We start from the raw sequence: 27,326 nt of genomic DNA, 5'->3' as shown, positions 1-27,326 counted from the left end.
TACATGTTCTTCATTGCAGTCTAACTGTTCAGCTGGCAAAATGGTCAAGAATCCTATCATATTTGTGCTAACACTAGCCACTATCTTCTCGTTCAATGGTGAGTAAAATTTTCATTAAATTTAGGAACAAAAGCAATAGTGAAACGAGACAAATTTTGTATTAAAAAGGTAATAAATTAGCAGACCACCTTTTCGTTCAACAGTAATAACAGTAATAATTTCTTTTAATCGAGAGGAAAGAAGCAGATATAGTCTAAAGTGCGATCAGTTTTGCTTTCCGCCGGAGTATTCTGCCTATGAGCGATCGCGCCGCTTGTTAGACAGTTAGCCAGGTCTCGGTGATAAGCGGGAGGATAAAACAATAAGACAAATCAACCATACAACAAGATACAAACAAATTTAAGAGGCTCATTACTTACCAAATTATGAAATGAGGCGTTGAAATTGCCCGTCTTCATTCTCCAAACATTTTTCGCATCCCTTTAGGAAATTTATTCATCACATTTTCCAGAATCCACTCGCAATATATGCGCCTACGTACAGGTCGCCTGACTGAAGAGCATGTGCCCAGTTATTTTATATGGCTTGAAGCGTAATAATTTAATAGTCTTTTGCACAGACACACATGAAAATCCCACTTGCTGTGCAAGACGACGGAGAGATTTCTTAGGAGAATTTTCTTAACGATTACGAATGTCATGTAATCTTTCTTCTGTTGAAACCCTACGCTGATTTTTTTTTGTTTCTTAAGCTGGACACTTCCTGAAAATTATTATAAAGATTATGAACTATTTTATGATCTGGAGCGTCTACACCCGAGAATCTTTCTTGAAACCGTCTTCGAACTTCATGAGCTGATCGAGTTAACACATATGAATTGTAAATAAAGATACGCTGTGCCGTTGTAAACTCACGAGGCGTAATAAACTTCATGTATACTGTGGAACTAAGAAACGAACACAACACACCCGAGGACTGCGCTACGACTGCAAGGTCAACAAATAAGTAAGCAGGCTTGCTATTCCATCCAGTGCGCGGCAAAGGAGTGAGGGCTCGCTAATAGGAAAAATCCCGCACCGCGGGGGAAAGCATGTCTGATCGCACTATATAATTCAACTCAAATATACATTTTGAGTTTCTGAGGAAAATCTTCTAATTTTTAAATTAAGTTTTTTTTTCATATATAATTGTTACCTCCATAAAACAGAAAGTTAAAAAAAATTGTACTCTATTAATATTTATACATTTTAATATTAAAGAGTATTGGAATTTTGTCGAAGTGTTTGATGCTATTCCGAGCTGATAATTTACGATTAATTGGTCTGTGAGATTCTCTACTTCAAAGAGGAAGTGAGTATTGGGACAACTGTTTGTTAATAGGGCGAGACAACCCTACAAATCGTGACACGATAAAACTGTCTCCATTACTTATTACCCGTCCAAGGCGAGTGAGGACCGTCGGTTGTTTATATCTGCTGTGGCTGTGAGTACATTCGTGTGCTCTCTCAGGAGACTCTTCGTTGTGGGGTTACCGGTACCTTAAAGAACGAGTTTTCCTGACACATCCAACAACCTTACTGCAACTGAAATATGCCATCTCGCAAGAAATTGCCAATATTCTAAGACATTATCTGCAAAATGCTGTGGATGGTGTCGCAGACAGAATGCTATACGTTGAACAAGAGAACGGCGGACATCTTCCCAATGTTTTGTAAACTCCGATGTTTGTCCAACACTGATTTTTTTTGTTTTTTCCCCATCTCAAATATTATAATATTTATAGGGGTTTAATGTTTCAACTGACTTTTGAAATATCCTATAAGCTTATATTGAACAAATAAAACAATATTTTTACAACTAGTGCACATAATGTACTACTTTTGTCCTAATTACACATATTTTAGTTTTATGTATACCTACTATTAATCATATTAATATTGCTCAGACTTAAATTCACATTATTTTCACAACTTGTACACATGTACCATTTTTTCTTAACTACACACACTTCACTTTCAAGCATACTATTAATCATATTAGTATTACTCACAATTAATTTAATTTTACAGGTTAAGATTTTTTACAATTCTTATAAATGTATTTATGGCAAAGGTAATACAATTTACAGTTAGAATAGATATGTTCAGATTTTTTAATTTCATATTATAACACATTCACATTTTCCCAAACGTTTTAGAAATGTCACTTGTACCACCTTTTTTCTGAGCCCTTCAGATTAGAATCAAATTAATAATCATGATTTTAGTGACTGGTATTACTATTTACTACATACAACTGATTCGGTAAGATTTATTTTTTTGTCTATTGCAATAAAATTTTCTTCGAATTTCACTTCTCACACAAATTAATATTAACAATACATTACTTACTTACTTACTTACTTACTTACTTACTTACTTACTTACTTACTTACTTACTTATGGCCTTTAAGGAACCCGGAGGCTCATTTCCGCCCTCACATAAGCCCGCCATCGATCCCTATCAGTCTCTATCATCATATCCCACCGCTTTCAAATCTATTTTTATTTTTCCTCCTCTCTACGTTTCGGCCTCCCCAAAGATTTTTTTTCCCACCGTCTCCCAACTAACACTCTATATGCATTTCTGGATTCACTCATACGTGCTACATACCCTGACCATCTCAAACGTCTGGATTTAATGTTCCTAATTATGTCAGGTGAAGAATACAATGTGTGCAGTTCTGCGTTGTGTAACTTTCTCCATTCTCCTGTAACTTCATCCCTTCTAGCCCCAGATATTTTCCTAAGAACCATATTCTCATACAACCTTAATCTTTAATCCTCTTTCAAAGTGCGAGTCCAAGTTTCGCAACCTACAGAAGAACCGGTAATATAGTTTTATAAATTCAAACTTCCAGATTTTTTGACAGCAGACTGGATGACAAAAGCTTCTCAACCGAATAATAAGAGGTATATCTCATATTCATTCTGCGTTTAATTTCGTCAGAAGTGTCATTTATATATGTTATTGTTGATCCAAGATATTTGAATTTTTCTATCTTTTCGAAGGATAAATTTCCAATTTTCAGAGATATATAATCATATACGAGATATAATCATATACTTTGCCTTTTCGGGATTTACTTCCAAACCTATCGCTTTATGTACATGCATGAAAAATATTGAATTCACTAAATTCAGATGCGATATACTGATAGAAGAAGGAATTGAAAATATTATTATTAATGTTGGGATCACTAGCAGTGAAGAATCACAAGGAAAGATAAAGTAACAACGTCCGTAACAACTGGTTCGGAGACTGAAACTGCAGCGAAAGAAAATAATGGATAAAAATGTTAATACAGTACACCTATGTCCGTTATAAAGGCCAAAGAAAAGAATTTTGAGGGCTGATACCCAGTTAAGAAAAAATAAAATTAAAAATTCAATTATTGGGCGAGTATCACATTCGCAATTTTGAATTTTTGAGATGTGATATCACCTATTTAAAAAACAAAACTATACTATAAAAAGAGCAACACTACAAGTGATGTGTCGAACTTTACAAAAATCACTAGTGAAAAATACACGAAAATAAACGCAATAAAAATATTGCATAAATAAAACGCTCACTCTTCTTGCATGTATAATCTATAAGGTTGTGAAGCTTGAGTAATTTTAACATCCTGGGTCCTGGAGTATAGTATACCGTACTCCATGCATTTATTTCAAATTTTGCCACTAGGTGCAATCGTTATCGATCACTTCTTTTCTGTCCTTGTCAAGCTCCTGACATCTCTTGGGAAAGCACAAGAAAATCGATTCAATCATTGCAGTAAGTGTTTCAACTATTTATTAATGAAAATGGCGACCAGTAACGCAACGCTAAGACACTGTAGGACATGCTTTCGAAGTATATACACAATGAACGTTATATTTAAAGTGTAAAAAAAAATATGAACAAGATGTATGTGCACAGACTGGAAGTATAGCATAATATACCTGCATTTTGTGCCTTAACTGTAACCAGCAGAATTTCTTTCAGCATTATTCATTTTAGGGATTTTTTAAAGTACAGAACTATATTGAACTTTAAAAATAAAACAAAAAAGTCTCACGAACTCAGGAGGATATCAAATATAAAAGTGGACTGGAAACATCTGAAACAGAATTCTTGGGCAACGAACAATAAAAGCGACGACATCAGACAAGAATTAGAAGTTGGTGATGGGATAAAGTGACATCAAAAACTCTTTCCTTGTATGTATGTGTGTATGTATTTATTTACACTGCAAGTGGGCAAGCACCCGGTGGCAGTGGTATATACAATTTTAACAATACACAGTTAAAATGATAAGCAATACACAGTAAAATTTACAATACATAATACAATTTACAACAGATATACAATTTTATACACAATACGTTAATAATACACAATACAATTTAACACAATAAAAATAAAACATAAAATAAAACACCTAATTTTACAACACAACCTACATAATTATGTATAGGTCCTACATTAGTTTCAATAGTCTTTCACTTTACTCTCATCTCATTCCCTGTAGTGGCACTGTGACGCATTTCACTGACACTTTAGCACATTTCACTGACACTCTGTAACACATTTCACTGACACTATAGAACACATTTCATTGACGCTATAAATTATCACTGATCGGAACTGTTCACTGCACTGTAAAACCATAACTTCACTGACTCACCTCGCTTCACTGATACAACAGTTCAAATAAGTCAAATAATTGCATTCTTATGCATACTTATAAACAGAACTACATTTAAACTAAAAATTTCTAGTCTAAGGCCCTCTTACACGCTATTTTTTTTTAAATTTACAATTCAAACCAAGGAAGTAAACTCGTCAGGCTAGATAAGTACATGTCACCTTAAAAAATTAAATGTTGAATGTCACCTTAATTTTAATTTTCACTTTATACACAACTCTTTAAATTATTCTTGAATCTCCTTAAGGAAGGACAGCCTTCAAAGACCGCTGCAGGTAGGTCATTCCAATCATTTATAGTTCTATTTAAAAATGAGAATTTACCTACATCCGTTTTGTGTTTCCTACATTTGATTTTAAAATCATGATCGTTTCTACCATAGTACGTTGACTTTTCTAACCGAGCCGTTATGTCTACCCATGCTTTCTGACCTACATTTGATTTTAAAATCATGATCGTTCCTACCATAGTACGTTGGCTTTTCTAACCGAGCCGTTATGTCTACCCATGCTTTCTGACCTAGATGTGCTCTATACAATGATGTTATTCTAGTTTCCCTACGTCTGTTTTCCAAAGTTTCCCATTTAAGTTCTATTATCGTATCGTTCCCATCTTCTCTTTTACCTTTAACAAATTTAGCTGCCCTATACTGGATTCTTTCTAAGGAATTTATCTGATATATTCTATAGGGATCCCAACACGTAGTTCCGTATTCCATTAACGGTCGCACTAATGTTAGATATGCTATTTCCCTCGATTTGGGGCTAGCCTTTCTCAAGATTCTCATAATAAAGTGAAGTGTCCTCCATGCTATGCCTGTAACATTATCAACATGCTCTCCCCAAGAAAGTTTGGAGTTTAAATACACTCCTAGGTATTTACAACATTGTTCTTGCGGAATTACAACACCACTGATTTCGTAATTAAGACTAGTTTCCTCTCGGGTTTTACAAGATGTTATAGATTTGCTTTTAGAACCATTTATTTTCATCCTATGCTTTAACGCCCAGTTGTAAATGTTATTCAAGTCTGTTTGAATAGCATCTACATCTGAATTATTTCTAATCTTTCTATAGATAATGCAGTCGTCTGCAAATAGCCTCACATTTGATGTAATATCCTGGCATAGGTCATTTACGAATATTATAAAGAGTAATGGACCCAGAACGCTGCCCTGTGGCACCCCTGAACTTATATTTCCAATTTCCGATATTTCATGACCTACTCTAACTCTCTGGGTTCTACCTTTTAAGAATTTTTGGATCCATAGCACCACTCTTTTATCTATTCCTAGCCTACTTAACTTATCTATTAATATGTCATGTGGCACCAAATCAAATGCTTTCGAAAAGTCAATCACAACTGCATCGATTCTTCCGCCTCTATCTACCTCTTCAGCTAGATCCTGAACCAGCGACGTAATTTGACTATCACATGAGAAGCCTTCCCTAAAACCATGCTGGCGGTTGTAAAACCAGTCTTTCGCATTTAGAACATGACGAATATAATCCGATATCAAATGCTCCATGACTTTACATACGACAGATTTAAGGCTAATCGGTCTGTAGTTTCCGACATCTAATTTATTTCCACCTTTATGTATGGGTACCACTATAGCTGATTTCCAGTCACATGGAATAGCTGCATTGTTTATGGAAACATGAAATATACGCATTAAGTATGGAATTATGGCCTCGGAACCTAATTTAAGAATCTCTGTAGCAATACTATCTGGTCCTCGAGACTTCCGATTTTTTAATTTCGTTATTCTCTCTCTAAACCCTTTGGAAGTTATTTTGAAAGTCGCATTTGGTTCACATTCACGGTCTGTGACACAACCACTCCTATCAGCGGGATTATTATTATTATTATTATTATTATTATTATTATTATTATTATTATTGAAAACCGAAATGAAATAGGAATTTAATAAGTCGGCCTTTTCTTTGTCATCAGTTATACTTTCTCCGTTCTAATTTCGTAAAAGCACTACTCCTTCATTTTTCCCTTTTCTCCTGCCTACATAATTATAAAACTGTCTCCAATTGTTACTTTCATCTTCTTTTAAAATAGTTTTTAGAAAATTTTCCTGAGCTAACCTTTTTTCACACTCAAGTTTCTTAATTAATTCGATATATTTTTCCCAATGCTCATGGCTCCGTTTACGTTTGCTAAATGCGCGCCTTGTCTTTTTCTTTAAGTAGCGAATATAATTAGTGTAATATTCTGGGTCCGATTTTTCTTAATTATTTTAGAAGGTACACATTTTACTAATGCCTCGAAAATTATACACTTAAATTTATGCCACACATTTTCCATATTTCCTTCAGTCCTTAGAAAGTCGTCATGCTTTTGTCGTAGAAACGTTTGTAATTCATGGACATCGGTTTTGTTAAAATTCCAGACTTGACCTCGGATTCACTGTCTTTTCCCAGAAGATTTCTAATAAGACGCTATTGTGATCACTTATTTTATGAAGACTTTCAGAGTTGACAAAGAGAGAGACAGGTCTTAGTAGGTAAACATCTAAGAGGGCATTGTCACGCGTCGGACCATTTACTACCTGCGTGAAATCTTTACGCCAGATCAATTCATTAACAAGAGTCTGTGCATCTGAATTTGTACCTGAAATCCCGTTCCAGTTAATTTTCGGGAGGTTTAGATCCCCAGCAATTACTACGTTTCGGTCTTCTGATACTGTATTAAGATATTCATTTAGTTTGTGCAAAGTTAAATTGTTTAATTCACTGGGTGGTCTGTAACATGCTATTACATCTAAGGTTTCCCGCCCATTTCTTATCCGAACATTCAATATTTCAACTTCCTCATGTATCCACAGAAGATTGCTACTTATTTCTATCTTAGTACAAACGAAAACTCCCCCTCCCTTTTCACTTCTATCCTTTCTGAAGACTCTATAATCCGACCTAAAAATTTCCGAGTCATTTATGTCTTCCCTAAGCCATGATTCCGTCCCAATTATTACATCTGGTTTATAAACATCGACCAAGTTCCAAAACGGAATAAGTTTATTTCTAATACTTCGGCAATTAACCTGCAGTAGTCTTAGTAGGCCTGTCCTTACTTGAACATTCTGAATCCCCGTGGCACCTCGCCGTCACTGCAGGTCTACGCTGACCGCGGATAGGTCTTCGACCGCACCGCCCGCTGGTAGTGTATTTTTAACTATGTTCTGATTGTACCTATGCAGTGTAAAATATTACCATGACCACTAAAACTGCATGGTATTGTAAAACCAAAGTAACTAAAAACGTAAGGAAAAAGTTTTTGATGTCACTGTATATCATATTAAACTTGATTCATTATAACATATCTCGACATGTTCTAAAAAAGAAAAATGGAAGATCATTCAAACCAGCAAATTGAAATAATCCTAAGAGGAAAACAAGAGACAGGGACGACTCTGGAAGAGGAGGTATGTTGCTTTGGTTTCGCCGTAATAGGCTGGGAAGCCTGATATATTCTGTTATTGAAGACTATGAAATAACCAGGTATTTCTTTTACTAACGGTGGGCACTTGATTCTTCGCCATTTATCCATATGAAGCCAGTTGTGTAGACCAATTTACCGACAGATTCGTTGCCCAGGTGTGCCATAGGATATTGGTCTACGCTACACCTCCTTTAACATGAAATAATGATGGAGATTTGTTGTCGTGTCAGAGAGTAACAGGAAATCCCGGAGGAAAACTCTTGTTACTTGGACGACGGGCTTGCCTAACACAAGTTAAAGAAATCGGGTTCACGCCGAGAATCGAACCCTGGTCCACAGCATCATAAGTTCAGAACTAGATTACCGTGGCGTCCAAATAACCTGGTATTAATTACTTGCTAGACATTAGAGATGAGCATGGGCATACCATGGTCCTCCAACCGACTACCTGTACAGCAGTAAGACCACCAAGCCTATCCGCTATCTCTGTGAACTCTTGCTTCAGTGTTCGTGCTGGATGCAACGAACTATAGCCCGACTGAGCCCGAGACCGCTGGTCCGCGGAGTCCACGCAGGCCTCCCTGAAGACCGCAGCGATTCCTTTACTGTTCGTGTGAACTCCGAGACCGTCTCAAAGACGACATAGCCTTCCTCTTTCATCGGTTGATCTATTACTATTTGCTAATATAATATTAGTCTTTCTTTCTGCAAATAATGCATTACAACACAATATTCCTTCAATTTATGCATTATATAACATATTTCTGTAAATAATCTTATCCTTTACTTTATTATTTTGAAAATAACAATATTGCCACACTAAACTTGTTCATATTCGAATGAAAAGTAAAATATAGAAAAAAAAACTCTTATTTTATATAACATTACACCAATCCTTCAATACAGAGTTAACAAATAAATGAAATGACAATTTTCTGACACTATCACCATTCTTTCTCATTATTAATTGGATAATAACATAAATTCATTGTATCATATTTCAGATTTGCTCCAATAACGTCTTGTTACGAAGAACGAATATTTTCAGAGTACAAATATTGTTTTTTTTCTGAACCTAAAAGGAGTATTTCTTTTGGGAAAATCAAAATATCCATTCTTATTTGTTATAATGAGGCTAGAATCATAATTGTATACTTTGTATGTTATTTTTATAGCCTATGTATGGGTAAATTAATTTAGATTGGGAGTTACGAACTTTATAATTACAAATTATTGTTTTTATACTAATTTCTTGTTCTAAGGTTGTGGACATTTGGACCACAAGCTTAGTTACCACCCGTTTGTACAGCTGTCAAAAAAAAAAAAAAGTGGCCGCACTCGTGAACAGCGAATATTTTCAAAGTCCACTTCGGGTCGCGGCGATGTTAGACGATGCATGTGCTTGTACAAGCAGTTCCGGAACTATGAAAGTGTTCCATATCTGCTCCTCGCAGACCAGCGGTGGAGTGCTTGTTTATTGATTCAAAGGTTCTGGGTTCGCGCCTTCTTCAAGTTTTCATTTTATTTTTTAATCGTTCTTTAGCGATGTAAATGATATTCAAATTATCATTTATATGCAGTTATCGTTCTTGATGGATATCACGTTATTTATATTTTGTTATCATTCTTTAGGGATATGAATAAAATTCAAGTCATCATTTGTATTCTGTTATCGTTTTATAACGATACGAATAATAATTATTAATATTGTAGCTACAGTATCTCCAATGGGGGTTAGCCCTATTTTACATATGTATGTTAGGGCTATAGTTATATACACAAAAAGATAAGCATAAAGAGAAATGGAAAAGAAAATTAAATTAGCTTACGCGATGTAAACAAAACATAAACAATCCGTAAATTAGGCATTGCGATTGCAAAACAAATATCAGTTATCAATTTGAAACATACAAAAACATTAACAACACACATACGTAACACTTCTATAATACAAATATGCAACTTTCCGTACCATACATCATAAATTAATACACAATAGTCACACAAACACAATCAAACTATAATTACGACATTGCGACGACATCAAGCATCCCATAACTGACTCACATACATAACAAATCAAGCATCCGTTGCAACACATACACTTCAACATAGTAACCACACTTTTAAAAGTTACAAATTTGGCTCCAAGAAGAATAAATAGGACACTGTTACTAATTACTATTCTTCTACAATTTCTTAAATACATCTGTAATAAATCTGTGAAATTCCGATATGAATAATATTCACGTTTTTTTTTTCTGTTATCGTTCTTTAGCGATATAAATAATATTCAAGTTATCATTTATATTGTTTTCCTTCATTAGCATTATAAAATAATATTCAAGTTATTTATATTGTTATTGTTCTTTCGCAATATAAATAATCTGTATTTTATGTAGGTAATTATTGTAACACAAATAAACATCTTTCTTTGTAAAATAGATTATTTTATTTAGATAATTAAATACGTATTATATAATTTCTTATATTAATTAAACAAACCGATATTTATCATTTATATTCTGTTATCGTTCTTTAGTGATACTGTATAAATAATATTCAAGTTATTTATATTGTAATCGCTCTTTAGCGATATAAATAATATAAATTTAATATTAGGTTTGGAAAAATCCAGTTGCATAACACTAGTATTAGTTTTTCTTTTTGTATTATTACATTATACTATCTTGAACCACAATAAAATGAAAAGGAGTAACGAGGAATTGAACCTGAGACGTTGACATCTAAATTCCGACGTTCGTCCGCTGAGCTACGAGGGCAAAAGTGTGGAAACATTTTCGAAAAAATTGGCCCAATCACACTCTAAGATTTTCTGATGATTCGTAGAAGCTAGTCCAGGATGCGGGGGGCAAAGGCTAATTGAGATTTCCCGATCTCTGATAGGATCAAACATCCTGATAGAATTAATATTTAACCCTTGCCGTGACTTTCGGTGAAGTCCGGAGAGCCCAATTAGTCAAATCCACTCTCCTCATCTCCACGCTTGGGACCCCTGGAATTTAATAAGATGCGAAAGAGATAGTGGTGTGCGGAAAGCAACGGGATGTTACCGCATTTAGGCCTATCCTTCCCAAGAAAAACTGCAAACATGAACAAAGGAAGCTTTTAATAGAAGAAGAAGGATCTTCTGCGGACCTCTGGAAAAATAACTAAGGAAGAGACTAGTGAAGTGCTTTGTGTGGAGTGTGGCATTGTATGGGGAAGGAACATGGACATTACGACGAAATGAAGAGAAACGAATTGAAGCATTTGAAATGTAGATGTGGTGAAGAACGGTGCGTGTGAAGTGGACAGATAGAATAAGAAATAAAATTGTGTTTGAAAAAGTGAGTGAAGAAAGAATGATGCTGGAACTGATTAGAAAGATAAAAAGTAACTGGTTGGGTCTCTGGTTGAAAAGAATAATAGACGACATTAGGATATGTGGATCATATGCGGAGACTAAGAGGAAGGCAGAAAATAGGAAAGATTGGAGATTGCTGGGTTTGCAATGAAAGACCTGCCCATGGACAGAACACTTATGTATGTATGTTCAGAATGCCTGGAATATCGTGTCTAAAAACAGTCGCTATTTGCAAAGACTAGTCAATTCCATGCCCATTCGACTGCAAGATGATCGAGATAGGAGGAAGATAGACTAAATATTGAATTGTGGCTTTTTGTTTTGTTTTTTGAACGCTTAATTGTTTGAATGTTTTAAGGCCGACGCCAGTAAATTTGTTTTGTTTATGCCACGAAAGATATTTTTATTGAGAATAAAATCTTTTTTCTTTCCATTTGCAGCCACAATATCATAATGATAAAGTCATGGCATAATATATTAATGAACCTGATGTTAATTACTAAAATAATCGTAAAAGAGAAAGGAGCCATTATGTATAGTTTGTCTCTCTCAAAAACAGAACAAAAAAGAACATAAAAAGCACGTGGTTGTAGTCGAACGCAGGACCTCATGAATAAAAGGCCTGAACGCTACCATTATGCTATCGATAACACACAGAATACTTCAATTATAACTGTAGATATCAGGCAACGTGGTCCAACAACATGTAACATCGCCTGTCTCCGAATTGTAGCGAAGATACCCGAAGGGAACTTTATTTCAGGAGAGCGGCCTCTTTTTCTTTTGACAGCTGTACATGTTTGTCGTACTGCTTCATTGACATCGAGAGATACTCTATTACTTTTCACTCGGTAGAGATATAGTCAAGCTCACACAACTTAACAGTTTTGGTACCAACCTCCTAGCTCTAATCATTACATATACAGCTTGCAGCCAGTACATTGAAGGAATCTTCATATCCTACCTATGTCTGAAGTCAGCTGAAATTTAGCCCATTAATTTATGTATCAAATAATTGTTTTCATGGACTTTACTGCTTCACTATGCGTAACAAAGACACACATATTGGTATTATCGTTTATACAGAGTGTTCAAAAAGTCACGCAACTGTACGCAGACACATGTAATTGTCTTCATTTATCTATCAATTCTTTTCTTTCAATTCTCAGGTACTAAAGAACACTGAACTGAAGAGACTTTTTCCTGCTGGGCACCTCAAGAATGCTGCCCACGTTACTCATCCGCAGAGTATTCCGAAATTGCAAGCGAATATTCATAATTGTGTCTATGCCATCGTACGCTAAATATTGCAACATGTTTTTCAGAACATGGTCAAATGTGTCTACGGTCAAATGTGTCCACTCGTGTGGAGCACAGAACGACCACCACTTACTCTAAAATACATGATTTCCCATAAGGTTGCGTGACTTTTTGAACGCCCTGTATTAGTGATATTTAAAAATTTAGACAATTTATATATTTATAAATTTGTTTAAGATAGGTGATATGGACAACTTGTAGAGACAAGTATTAAACCAACTATAAAATTGAATGTACCATATATACTATTATGGTAGACAATTTAGTAGATAATTATTTTTCTCTTACAGCGAAATGTAAAGTATAATATAAACATTATGTGCCAATTTAGGTGCTAAAATTTATGTTTGAGTTTAATTACTTCACTTTATAAAAAGTAAGAGAATATATTATCCGAAGCATTCTTTCAGATTAATTTCTCCTGTGGCAATGTGTAAGTCCCATTTCTAGATTGTAACTTTGTGTCTGTCCTAAGTACAGACCCCGAAACAAAATCTGAGCCACCTAATTTTACCAAGTTCCTGATAAAGCGCATTGTGCATGTGCAGTAAACAAGGGTGTCGGAATATATACCACTTGTGGACGGTCTTGCGAAACTTGTTGCCTACATAGAGAAGGATTGTTATCAAGACGCGGCCCATGTTTTAATTCCATATCTGCACAAATTAGGCTACGAATAGCCTATTATAAAACTTTTCTTGTTTTTTTTATTTTATCGATGCTTTTTATTTCATTACCGCATTACTTAACCTCCTGTAATATTGTACATAACTTAATTAATATGAAGTTGTAGATGTGTTTCACGCATCTCAACTACAAAAGATTTTCTTATCTTAAGATTATTTGTTATGTCGGGCATACTAAACCGATTGATATTAATGAAGAAATATTATTTAAGAAACTACATCAACTTTATTAATCAAAAACTATAATTTAAATTATTTGTTTCTATTTCTGTGCTTCTCATTTTCTAGGTTACGTATTGCTGTAAAACATTTGAATTACTAAAGTATATGTTTTAAATGTTTCTTTCGTGGTTCATTTCAATATTCATTTCTAGTTCTTACTTCACGAGTTATCAAAATAATTCATTATAAAGTCACCCTGACGGCACAGTCAGTATAGCGATGTTGCAGGTTCGATCCCGGCTATAAGTGTGCTTAAATACGACAGGATCATGTCACTAGATTTAGTGGCATGTAAAAGAACTCCTGCAGGACAAAATTCCGGCACACCGGCGATGCTGATATAACCTCGGCAGTTGCGAACGTCGTTAAATAAACCATAATTAGAAAAAAAATTTTCAATATAAACCGCATATTCAATCCAAAAAAATTCGTACCAGTTAAAATTGCGTCTTTGGTCCTTAATTCTTAGCACTTCTATCAGTCATTCTATATTTCGTTCCATAATGTCTGACAAGAGATGTAAACATTGCCGGAAGAGGAAGAGTAAATTATAATTGTTATTCAACCAATGGCAAAGATCTCACTCTACGCTTGACTTGAAGTTGGGCAATCTGAAGCATTCTATCCACGCCCAACTTCAAGTCAAACGTAGAATGAGATCTCTGCCATTGGTTGAATAGCATTTATACTTCTCTCCTCCTCTGCCGGCCAAAGTTTACGGAACGAAGTATAATAAGAAAATTTCTCATAGTCATTTATAAAAGGAATTGTATAAATATAGATATACTCTCACAGTATTGCTACTTACACAGATTTTAAAGAAAGTATCACAATTATTTTCTTTCTTTCTTCAGAGAATACTTTGGTGTCGGCAGCGGCGGCTGCGAAATACGACCTCGCCAAGAGTACACTTCAATTCATTAAGGAAGCTGCCGAGGAGTACTATGGCCTCATCGCAATAACATTTCACAGAGTAAGTATAAAATATCGTGAATGCAGTGAATTCGAGAACGGATGGTGGTGTTTCATGAAGTTATTATGAAGTATAATGAATTGAAAATTATTTTATTTGGTACAATAAATCAAAAGAATCCGAACAGCATTAGTAAATTTCAATACGCGCAATATTAACACGGCACACGTCATAACGATATTCAATTTCTGTCAAAACTGTAGCAAAAACTTCTAGAGTAACGTTTGCAGTTGATTGTCTAATTATTTCTTTAAGGACTACAAGATTCGGAATGTCACTGTAAAACTTAATATTCACATAACCCCAGAATAATAGTGGTAAAAGCGGGATTTCTTGAGGGCCACGTTATGGGTAACTAACCACCACTCACAAAAACGACGATTTAATACTTTTTTTCACATAATTCACAAAGTGGGGCGGTGCTCCATCTTATTTTATGATGATTCGAAACCCAGCACCCATCTTTTCCTCGACTTCAGAAAACAGAATATTCTCAAGCATGTTCATATACATAATGTGGTTGGTGTTAGTTTCAGCAAAGAAAGAGAGCTCAAAAATCTTGTTGTGCATTAAACAGCACTAAACGTTGTCTTTAGGAGAATCTTAAAAGTGTTCGTGTGTGACAAGTGGATTTTCGGATCCCCAAATGCGGAAATTGTGCCGATCCTCACAACCGCTGTTATTGAATATTGCCTTATCCGAAAAGAGGATCTTACACTATCTATAAATCCTGGATCATGGACAGTTCTTTGTAGCAAGTTGATCGCTAATCCAATGCTGCGCACCTTGTCGTGTGGCTTGATCGCAACCAACAGTCTGATTTTATAGGCATGTAAATTCAATCGCTTCCACACGACGTCGATTTAGGAAGACCTTTTTGTGGACTACAGAGTGCATGGACTTTTGAGCACTCCGAACACAGGACTGTCGGAATATTTCCGCTAATTCTTCAGATATTGTACGTCTTCTCGCATTTTTTTTTTTCTACTATTGGTCTCCTGGAAATGTGTATGCCACCGCCGAATATTGTTATAATGTGCTAGAATCTGCTTGGAGTACTCTTGTTGGAATCGCCGTTGTAATATGTTCCGCCAACAATAAGACACACGCAGCTTTTTCTTCTGCGGTAAACAGGCAGAACAACCTGTAATTACAGGATCAAGTCTACTATTCTGACTGATCATAATACACTTATCTCACAATACTATACATTTAATAACAATGCCATTACACACTTAATACAGGGTCTTCAAGAATGAACGGTGGGATTTCATGAAGTATCATAAGTCCAAAGTTGAAGTTGCATTACATAATGACTAACTACATCTTTATCTTCTTCTGCGTCTCCTAATCCAATTTCACCGGTACTAATTTCTTTCCTTACATAATAGTTCCTCTTCTGCTCGCTTCTCTCCAAATTCTTATTAATTCCTTTTTTCGTATATTCAGTGTCTTCACATTTTTTTAAATCTTATTTTATAATTTTCCTCAACTGTTCCTAGTATCTTGTTAAGAGAAAATCCACAAACGATTAGGGAAAACACGGGAATTTTACTTGAAGCAAGTAAAGAGATAGGTTTGGAAGTAAATCCCGAAAAGACAAAGTATTTGATTATGTCTCGTGACGAGAATATTGTACAAAATGAAAATATAAAAATTAGAAATTTATCCTTTGAAGAGGTGGAAAAAGTCAAATACCTGGGAGCAACAGTAACAAATATAAATGATACTCGGGAGGAAATCAAACACTGAATAAATATGGGAAATGTCTGTTATTATTCGGTTGAGAAGCTTTTATCATCCAGTCTGCTGTCAAAAAATCTGAAATTTAGAATTTATAAAACAGTTATATTACCGGTTGTTCTTTATGGTTGTGAAACTTGGACTCTCACTTTGAGAGAGGAACATAGGTTAAGGGTGTTTGAGAATAAGGTGCTTAAAAATATTTGGGGCTAAAAGGGATGAAGTTACAGGAGACTGGAAAAAGTTACACAACACAGAACTGCACGCATTATATTCTTCATCTGACATAATTAGGAACATTAAATCCAGACGCCTGAAATGGGCAGGACATGTAGCACATATGGGCGAATCCAGAAATGCCTCTAGATTGTTAGTTGGGAGGCTTGAGGGAAAAAGACCTTTGGGGAGGCCGAGACGTAGATGGGAAGATAATATTAAAATGGATTTGAGGGAGGTGGGATATGATGATAGAGACTGGATTAATCTTGCTCAGGATAGGGATTTATGGCGAGCTTATGTGGGGGTGGCAATGAACCTTCGGGTTCCTTAAAATTCCAGTCAGTATGTAAGTAAGTTCCTAGTATCTCCTCCCCTCCCACTTTTAATTTCCTTTTAAGATTTCCTAATCTCCTACTTTCCTTTTTATTTTTTCCCTGCTTTCCCTCCTCCTTTTGTGATTTTTTCTCCTCTTCTTTTCAAATATATATTCGTCTTTTGAATTTTCATTTCATCTTGCTCCCCGTATCAAGACTTTTATATCAATTTCACACGGTCGGGTAGCTCAATTGGTACAGACGCTCTATACAGGCTAAAAGGGTTAGGTGACAGGATTTAATTTCTTGCCGAAACTTTCACAATTGTCCTGGGGTTGACTTTTCCTCCTGTAAAATGTAGTACCGGGTCTTTTCCGGAGGTAAAAGGTGGTCACAGACTGATGCCGCAACACAACCCCATTCTAGTGCAGAGGTCTTGAAATTTTGGAGCTGTGTCTCCGTGCCATCAATGCTCCTTCATGGATGACCTTACCATTCGCTCGTATAGTATTTCGTTTGCTCTTCCTTTCGTTAATATACAATATTGTTCATATTTCCCCTATCTTTTGTTTCTTCCTCATTTACATTAATTATTTCAGTGTCTTGAATAAAATTTTCTGTTTGATTCTCTCTCGTTAATACCTGACATCGTTTATTTATTTCTCAATTCCCAACTGAATACTTCCTTTATTTCTGTGTTCATTCTTCTCTAGATGTTCTTAAACATTCTTATTCCTTTTGAGATGTCAATAGGTAGATTATCATGTAATTATTCACATTGCAATTTAAGCTTCACCAATTTATTGCAGTATAAAAAGTGCAAATGGCAATACGTACAGCGAACGCAAAGCGCCGCCCACGACCCCTTTCCACTTCTCCCCTACAAGCTCACCAGACACTCTAGCGGGAAAGAGTGGAAATAGGGGTTTAGGATGGGTGACATCTAGTAGGGAAAAGTGGAACAAAAAAAGTGAATGCGGCATCTACGCAGCAAAAGAGGAACTTTGTTCTGTGTCCTTTTGCCTCTCCTCTCTCTCTCTTCAGCCACAACTTCTCTCTTTCTTGCTTCTTGTTTCTTTCTTTATTTTTTTCTTCTGATTTTCAAGAAGGTAGTATTCGATCCGTCGATCCTCCCAACGAAACGCACGCACGCTTTTTGGTCACGCTTTAGACCTCTCGGCTACCGAGACGAGTTGGTGGTAGAAGGGGAAATGAATCTATTTATGTTCAAGGGAACTGCCATAACGTATTGCAGAAATGCAATGTAGCTTCATTGTGCCGTAGTGTCGAATACACATTACATGTGTTGTGTTGTGAGGAAATTCGTGCAAGGCGGTAGGCAGTGATCCATGTGTTACTTCGAGGAAAAAATGTTGTCTAATTCACATTAAATTTGGTTGTGTTGTGTTGTGTTGTGTTGTGCGAGGCGGTAGGCAGTAAACCATGTGTTACTTCGAGGAAAGAACGTTGTGTCTAATGCACATAAAATTTGGTTGTATTAAATATGAAATACGTGCGAGGCGGTATGCAGTGATCCACCGAAGCGGGGGCAGATAGTAGAGAGAGAGAGAGAGACAGTAGGGAGAGAGAAAGCAGGCGAGCTAGGTGCCATGCGGCGAGGGTGGGGATAATTTCCCCTACTCGCGTTCGCTGTATTACGTTTTATCCAAATAAAGTGTGTCGGAAATATTGTGCAAAAAGTTAAGATAAGTACTGTTAAAATGATATAGCCATATTGTGCACACGTGACAGTTTCATTTCTGCAGTAATTGTCAACATTTGCGCGCATGTGGAACTTTTATACCTGCGGTCACTACAATTACGAAAACCAAATTCCCTTCACTCTTTCTAGAAGTGTGTCCTTTGAGTACCAAAAAAAGTCAATAAATTATCTTAGGTTAGTTTCACAACCAAATATTATAATATTATTTCTGTAATCATTCGTTACTAAGAATTGCTCAAATTCATTTGTGACAATAGCAATATTATTGACTGAGGCATGGATTCCATTTCTAGTTTTAAGGAAAGTTGGAAGAATTCTTCTGCAACTCTGTCCACAGCTTTTCGTGCATTAAGGACATCGTGTTTTGTAACATGACCAGAAATTTAATCAGTAGGCCTAATATTAAAATTTCACTTCGTACCAACTTCGAAGATCTTGCAGATATATCATGCATGACTTTATGTTTAGCAACATTTGATAAACAAATATAAAAATTTTCAAGAATATGGCCCTATAATGATTTCAAAATTTCACAATGTTAGTAGTCGTGTGCTACAATTCTTTACAGTACAACTTTCTCGTTGTCCTTTTCCAAGTAATTTTGTATATAGACATTTAAAACCTCTATCTACCATTATTTTACGACCTCTCTTACTTAATAGTGACACTAAAGCCTTGGTTTTTCTGAACTGACGCATGAGACGTGCGAGGCCCGACTCGCACTAATCCGGACTACATGAAAGATAGTGAGCGGTTTCTATAACTGCGAGGTGCGAGGTCTGCGTGCTATGAGACTGTAATTTTACTAACCTTGTGCGCATTTTGACTATGAGACCACTAGTATTAAACTAACCTTGTGCGCTACGTGACTATCAGACAGCAATAGTTAAACTAAACTTGTGCGCATTCTGACTATGAGACCATAATTATTATTAAATTAATCTTCTGCGTTATGTGACTATGAGATCGCAATTTTTTAAAATAACCTTGTACGCTTTGTGACTGTGAGACCGCAACTTTTATACTAACTGTCAGCGCTATGTGACTATGAAACTACAATTTTTTAATAACCTTTGTCCTATGTGAATATGAGATCGCAATTTTTATACTAAGCTTGTGCGCTATTTGATTATGAGATTTCATAACTTCACTCCTTTCACCTCTATCGGCTAGCGATTTCTTGACCTTCAGAGTAAGAACTAGGTGAGTTAGCGATTCAATCCGACTGTATGTAACTCTCCGGTTCAAATCCTAATAATTGTGACAAATAGAGCCACGACAGACCATTAAGATGTCGATTGGTCTTGCGATTGAGATAGTTGTACCACAGTCAAAGACATACAGTCACGCAACTCATACGTATAAAATATGCCAACATTTGACAGCTGGCGCGACAGTAGCCTCTAGCGGCAGGCAAGTTAAAAGTGTGCACACGACATATGATAACACATCAGAAAACGGGTTTTGCGTAATTTGTTTTATATTTTTATTCTATACAGTAAGTGTATATGATTCTTATTAATTTTACTTTAGAATCCTAGAAGAATTTTACACGCAGTTAATCTACAAGTTTGAAAAGCTGGGAATAAAGGTAATTATTTCTGCTCCTTACAACTGAATCATGGCCCTGTTCACGTATCATGGTTTGAAATAATATAATTGTTCGTACGTGGATGGTTAATTAAATTCATTCCTAAATATATTTATGAATAATTAGAACTCTATATTTCCTGTGAGAAGAGTCAAAATTGTAGGGCATATCTCGTAGAGTACATTGCGTGGTGAACTCCTCTCCCTATTTTCTCAGAAATTAATCATTTTCCATACCGCAAATTGGGGTAAACTCGGCCGCTGAGGTAAACTTGAAAATAAAAAAGGGGAAGATTTAAACCTTAATATGACAGACATTGATTTATGAAGTTTATTATTTTTCATTTCTTAAGAACAGGTATTTCCTTTATTATTTTGAGTGACAAATAGTGCTGATATTATGGTTTAAATGTTTATGGCAAGTTTACCGCATTTTACATTACATTTCCAGTTTTCACACATAATGCCTAATTTTAACTTATCCTACCTATATAATAAGTAATTTACATGCCCTTACTGTTAATATGACGTAGGTGAAAACAAATAAATGAACACACAATTTTGTTGAAAAAATTGTGACTTCAATTAACTCAGAAAATGTAGGCCTAATTTTATTTTCAGAGCAGAAGTGGTGTAAGTCAAAATGGGTAATGAGGGTTAAAGTAAACATTCTTTAAAATACAGCGCAAAGTAGCAGTTAATATTGAATTTATTTAAACTATTAGTAGTCAGTGAATAGCACGAAGGATATATTAATTGCTACTTTGCGCTGTATTTTACAGAATATTTACTTTAAATCTCATTGCCTAATTTTGACTTACACCACTTCTGCTCTGAACAGCTCAAATAATCACTGGGAATGTAAAATCAACACCAATAGCAGTCATACAAATTATTACAGAAAAGATTGCTTTTTATATTAAATTTAAAAAGGCTCTTGAGAACTTAATACGTCTGCCACATGAATCTACACCAACACATCAGAAATCTATCGACACAGTCTGGATTTATTCAAGAAGTGAATATTTTGCAAAAGGATTACAATACTCCATGAATTCTTGAAAAATTAACACCATGATCCCTACTTGAATGCAATATAACGTTCAACTTTTGAAAAATATATAGAAAAAAAAAACACGAATACAAAAAGTATGGAATTACTTGCATTAAAAACTGTAGATACATTATCCAAAATCGGAATGGTTACACATTTACACATATGATTTCTACAAAAAAATAATATATTGTAACAGGTATTTACTTTGTTTTTATTTAAACTCTCCTTCCTGACATACAAATAGGTAACTGATAAGTAATAATAATGTTTTATAGAACACAATACGTAGGCTACCTACAACGTGGATTATTGGTTATTCCTGAGTTATGATTTTCTCATGGTCTTTAGGGAATCTGAAGAACGACAAATTCGGAGATTTAAACTTGTTGTTACTGCAATTTTCGTCATTGCACACATTGCCTTTATTCCGATGCATGATTAAAACGTTATTATAACATCTCGCATCCCTTTAAAGCACGTGCTGGCTGAACGAGACTATGGCCAGTGCCTTGCCTGCCGCTTGGGCGCTAGTGTCGCGAATGTTGGCAGAAAAAGTGTTGAAGTTTCGTGACTGTATGTCTTAGACTGTGGTTGTACTTAGTGAAGAAGTACATAGCAGCACATATTAGTAAATCAAATACTATTTCCTTTATTCTTTTACTTAGAACTACTTCGTATTCCGATCTTGGGTGTTTCAGGAGTTTCGGATGTCCCAAAACCTGCACAATTTGAAATACTTACTGAACAAAAATTGTAAGTGATACGTTAAAGATTTATTTACAGTTGGATATGGGACGGACGTCACTTTTAACAATATGTAAACCAGCTGAACGAGATGCGTGAGGGACGAGCGTGTTGAGATAGCAATTTCCGTCTTTAGTCACTTCGGCGTGGCGCCGAGGTATGGGTAAGGGATCGATTGTGTGAATTGTTCGTGAGGTATCGTTTATCTGAGAGTTAAATTACGATAGTTAAGAGACTCAGTTCATTTAAATAATAATGAGAATTTCGAACATGCTCAAGAAATTAAGAACGAAACAACATCGCGACAGGCAATATGCACTAAGATGGGACGTCAAGGGTACAAGGATTCAGAATAGACCAGATATTATGTGGGGGCCGAACGAAAATGAGAGTATAGGGTCCTGTTGAAGGACGCGTACGAGAAATGAAATTTTTCCCCAATATGTATTAGAAACAGAGCTATTTGCTGCATAATGATATAGATGACTTTGATATAAAGTGATATTCAGATGTTTCAATGTGTCATATTTCCATAGTATTTGTTTTGCTTTTACTGTTAGGAACAGAGAGATTAAATAAAAACACAATCTATTTAATCACGTTTAGTAGCACGTATAGTATTCCTAGGTTTAAAACTTTGCAAAATAGCAGAGCTATGCTCTAGAATCTTCTTCTCTACTGAAAATAATCCAAATATCAGTATAATAGCATATTCTCAGATTGAGATTTCAAGTTTGAAGATTATAAATAAACTCCAGCCGTACTTACGTCCACTAAAACCATGTAAGGTCCTGTAGCTCTTTCCTCCCTATAGCTTTTCTTGTGGTTGGTCCCTCTTGTTCTTAAGGATACACTAATGTGAAATTTTGTCACTTTTGATTAAAAAATGATTTTTTGTTTTTAACTTTAAAAATTTGTTTACGGTCTAAAGATGCCCTCGCCAATTTTCATGGCCATACGACAGGTCTATCAGCTGTTTAGGGCCGCATTTCTAAAAGGTTGCGCGCTCTGAATGGTAATTTAAATGCCCCGTCCAGGCTCTCCTCTTTGAATTCTGCGACTATTTTGAAAATTACGCTGTATTTCATACATTATTTATTACATTAGAAATCCGATTGAGCCAGTGTAGCTTCTCGACTTCTCGAAATATTTCTTCATAGAATCCAACAGATGTCACCTTTCTTTGAAAGGTATCATGTTACAAAGGAGAGCACAACTCTTGTCTGAAGAAAAATTCCACTTGTTGCTAGTAGTAGACATAACGTGTTTTCATTGGTGGGATTTTGTCTTGTGACAATAAATATTTGCAAGTTTCTAACAGTTTTATTGTTAGTGTTATAATAGTGTCTACAGTCTATAGGATTTGTAAATAATAGTTATCTAGCATAATATTTTCATAAGTTAACCACAGTCTAATATATACAGTCACGAAGCTCAATACTTACTAAATATGCATACACAGACAGTTGAAATATGCATCCACAGATAGTTGCTAGCCACTAGGATCGCTACTATCGCCTCATCACAGACTCTTTCTCTAGCAGACGATAAAATGTATTGTATACTTTCGATATCGTGTCCTTTTGAAAAAAATAACACCTTCCTTCCACTATTGAAATACGAAATACATAAGGTTCATATATTATTTCCATAAAGCATATATTATATTTTATAAACTCACCTTCCTGGATCTTACGGAAGAAGGATAACTCTGACCTCTTTTTCTTAGAATTTATAGTGCAACAAACGTCTCCTTGTCCCATATTATTATTCAAATTATTGTATTTTAGCTATTTACAGTTAATACAACAGATAACAAACATTTCACAGTTTACACAACTTTCCACAACAATGCGAAATACGGCACAGTCAATGCCTTTTCGATCTGGACCGCCGTAATGTATGTTCGAGTTTTCTATTTCAGTGTATGGAGTTCAATGAAATATTATATTATAACTTTATTGCATATCATTGCTAAGATTTATTTAGTGTAATGTACCCATAAGTTTCGTGTACTTCTTGATGCATAATATGTTGCAGAAATAATTATAAAACTGTGTTATTTTAATGTGAAGAGAATTTTACATGTTAACATAATCTGTTCGCATCAACGTTTTAAGTTAAGAACTGAAGCTATTTTGAGATTTAATAAAAAAGAATTTACAATGTGATTTTAATTTAGCACATTTACCTTCCTTAATTGTAGACAGAAAATTTACTATATCACTCCTATGAAATTAGTGTACATACGATTGTGTTACTTCGTCTCTTAGGTTGTAGATAAATACAGTAATTCAGTCTCAATTGTAGTATTAAAATACAGACAAATTGAATGTCAGGGGTATCATACGTGACATTACATTATGTTTAATTATAATGTATACTTGCGAATATAGGAATATAAGTTAAATATAGTAAACATATCCTATAATTTTCATACGACATAATATACCGGTACATATGTAATGGCAGGGCATTGGAGACCACTAAAATTAGACAGAAAGGGGCAATTGGTACAGTAAACATAACCTATAATTTCAGCATATCTAAGTATCCGTGCGGTGCAACTTAAAATTATTGAATCGTGCATAAATAAATTTACAAGAATTTCGTAATATTTAATCGAAATAAAGGCAGGTATTACACATACGAACAACGTAATTTTCACACCAAAAATAATGTTACAACTTAACTCTCAAGTGAATTATGTCTGAAATGTCTCATAATCATTGTTTTAAATTTTATTAAAGCAATTACACTACATTTGAAAGAAATATATGTTACTCTTTATTCATTCCAACTAATTTATATGGTTGAAAAGCCGCCCTTCACATTCGGGTTAAGGGAGTCACATGGTCTACCTTACGGCCTGTATTAGATCACGATGGAAATAGCACAGTCTATTGTTCCTAGTACTCACAGTGCTCCAAGCGGCTAGCAACTATCGCAAGAAATGCAAAGGAAAAAATCATCCCAAGCTTCGCGACTGTATATATTAGACTATGAGTTACATATTCTTATCAGTCATCTTTATTTACTAGTGTGGGTTAGGTGTGCACAGCGTGGTAGTGCATTTAAGTGTAAGTTTCGCATATAATAAGCTAGGCTTATATATTTCAAAATGCTTATAAAATCAAAAAGACAGAGATCTGGTTCATTTTTATCATCCCAAATTTTGAAGTCAATTTTCTCCACTTTCATTTTCTGTAAATTTTGCATTGCTAAAAATGTTACTATTTCTACAAATTTTGTACTACATGTATGGTTTTTTGTAGAGGTTTTAGAATGTGTTCTCAACAAAACATAAAATCAGAATTATACCTAATATTCACATTTTTAATGTTAATTTTTCTTGATACTTGAGTTGAATTCTTTTTCTCTTTTTTACACTTTAGTGCATAAAATATGTTTAATTATTTTTTAGTAAAATAAAAAGAATTATTGTATAGTAAGTTTTGTTTCTGAGGGTCTGACAAGTACGTAGACAAAATTTCAGGCCAAAATATTTGAATTTGTGGGAGGAGTAGCAATTTTTGAAAAACTAAATTTACATAATTTAAAATTACAAAATAGTCAATAATTTATACATTTCTGCACCAAATGAGATAAAACTTTGCACAGAAACTATTTATATTCAGCAGGACAACTGTACAAAATTTCAGGTAGAGATCTACCTAGAATAGTTTAGAAAAATGAAATTTTACATCAGTCTACTCTTAAATAAATTAATTCACTCTCTTATTTTCTCAGATTACAGACTTGGTAGAGAAGCTGCTTCTAAACCTGGATAAAGACTTCGCTAAAGGACAGGTGTCAATAACTTATATAATAAGATTGGTGAAGGTAGAATTGACAGAACTTCAGTATGCTTTCGTTCACGACTTGAACATCATTATCTTTAGATTCCTCGATTCTATTGCTAAAGCATCCGGAGGACTAATAATAAACAATTCCGATATACCTGAGGATGCTAACACAAAAACTATACCGATGGGAAAGGATATTTCTAAACTATTCTCTAAAGATTTGAAACAATACCAATTGGCCTTGAAGCAATTCTCCACCAACTTCGTAAAGAATGTCATAGAGAATGCAAGTAGAATTGCAGCCCCGGTCCAAGTAGCTGCGAACGTGACTACGAATCAGACAAGTCAAGTCGTGAATGGAACCACAGTAATAACTACAAAAACAGAGGTAGTCCATTAAAGAGGGAAATGAGTGACATTATTTTGTTCCAAATTCTATAAGTGAATTAGAAATTTTTGTATCACATTATTTCACTATGCAGTGTTTCGAATGGAAGAAAATTAGTGTATGAATATCAGTAATAAAAGTTAGTTTAAAATATATTAATCACGGGAAAAAATATTTTCGACAATTTTAAGCGTAAGAATATTGTGTTAAGAGAGAAGAGTTATTTCAAGCAAATATGTATTTACTGTATAATATGACACACAAATACTGCTAAACTACAAATTCACATTTATTTATCTCCGTTAATATAGAAGTATAACATGTTGTTTCAAAGAATATTATGCTGTCTTGATTCACAAACAGAACATATTATACGAAGTGCTAGAAAAATACCTGCAAATAATTTTTAGCAAACAAACACGGAATAAAAATTTCCCCTATATTTGGAATGTTCCTTATTAATTCATACATCCCAAAAATCCATGGTTATAGCTTATGTGTAGTATGTTGACGTCCAAGGAGAATGAGTTGAGTGAAGAAATGATTTATTGAGGGTCTTCAAAAGGAAAACGGAAGTACCTCTTTCTGCAGGCAGCCTAGTCATACAGACGTTTATCCCTTCAAAGAAGATATTACTTCTGTATACAGAAAATAAAACTTGCAATGGCGTTTTTATTCTTGTAAATTTTATCTCATTCGAGTAAAATATAAGTAGGTCCATAGATATTCCCAAATAATTCTAAATGGAAAACCCAAAGGAGAATGGATTAATGAATATTCTTCGAATTAAAAAATGGATTCCTTTGAAGTTAAAGACTACCAATCTGTGAAATTATAAAGTAGAAAAAATATTGAGTACTAAGCATAATTTGGATATAGCAAAATCTGGCTAGTACCTTTATATCCATTCATAAAATCAATTTTGTACAAGCCAGTGACGGACAAACACTATATTTCTCTGTTACTATTTCATTATTAATAAAATATTTCCT

At 34.8% G+C, this 27,326-nt stretch overlaps 1 protein-coding gene across 1 annotated transcript; it reads left to right on the top strand.

The window, feature by feature from the left end:
* Positions 1-26,774, top strand: LOC138711847 (uncharacterized). The gene is made up of 3 exons (XM_069843109.1): positions 1-98; positions 14,632-14,750; positions 25,891-26,774. The coding sequence occupies exons 1-3, from the start codon at positions 41-43 to the stop codon at positions 26,344-26,346; spliced, it is 633 nt and encodes a 210-aa protein (XP_069699210.1). The 5' UTR covers positions 1-40; the 3' UTR covers positions 26,347-26,774.
* Positions 26,775-27,326: the final 552 nt, after the last annotated feature.

Source organism: Periplaneta americana, chromosome 13 (assembly GCF_040183065.1).
Source record: "Periplaneta americana isolate PAMFEO1 chromosome 13, P.americana_PAMFEO1_priV1, whole genome shotgun sequence".
Classification (NCBI taxonomy): Eukaryota; Metazoa; Arthropoda; class Insecta; order Blattodea; family Blattidae; genus Periplaneta; species Periplaneta americana.
This window is presented reverse-complemented; position numbering and strand designations above follow the sequence as displayed.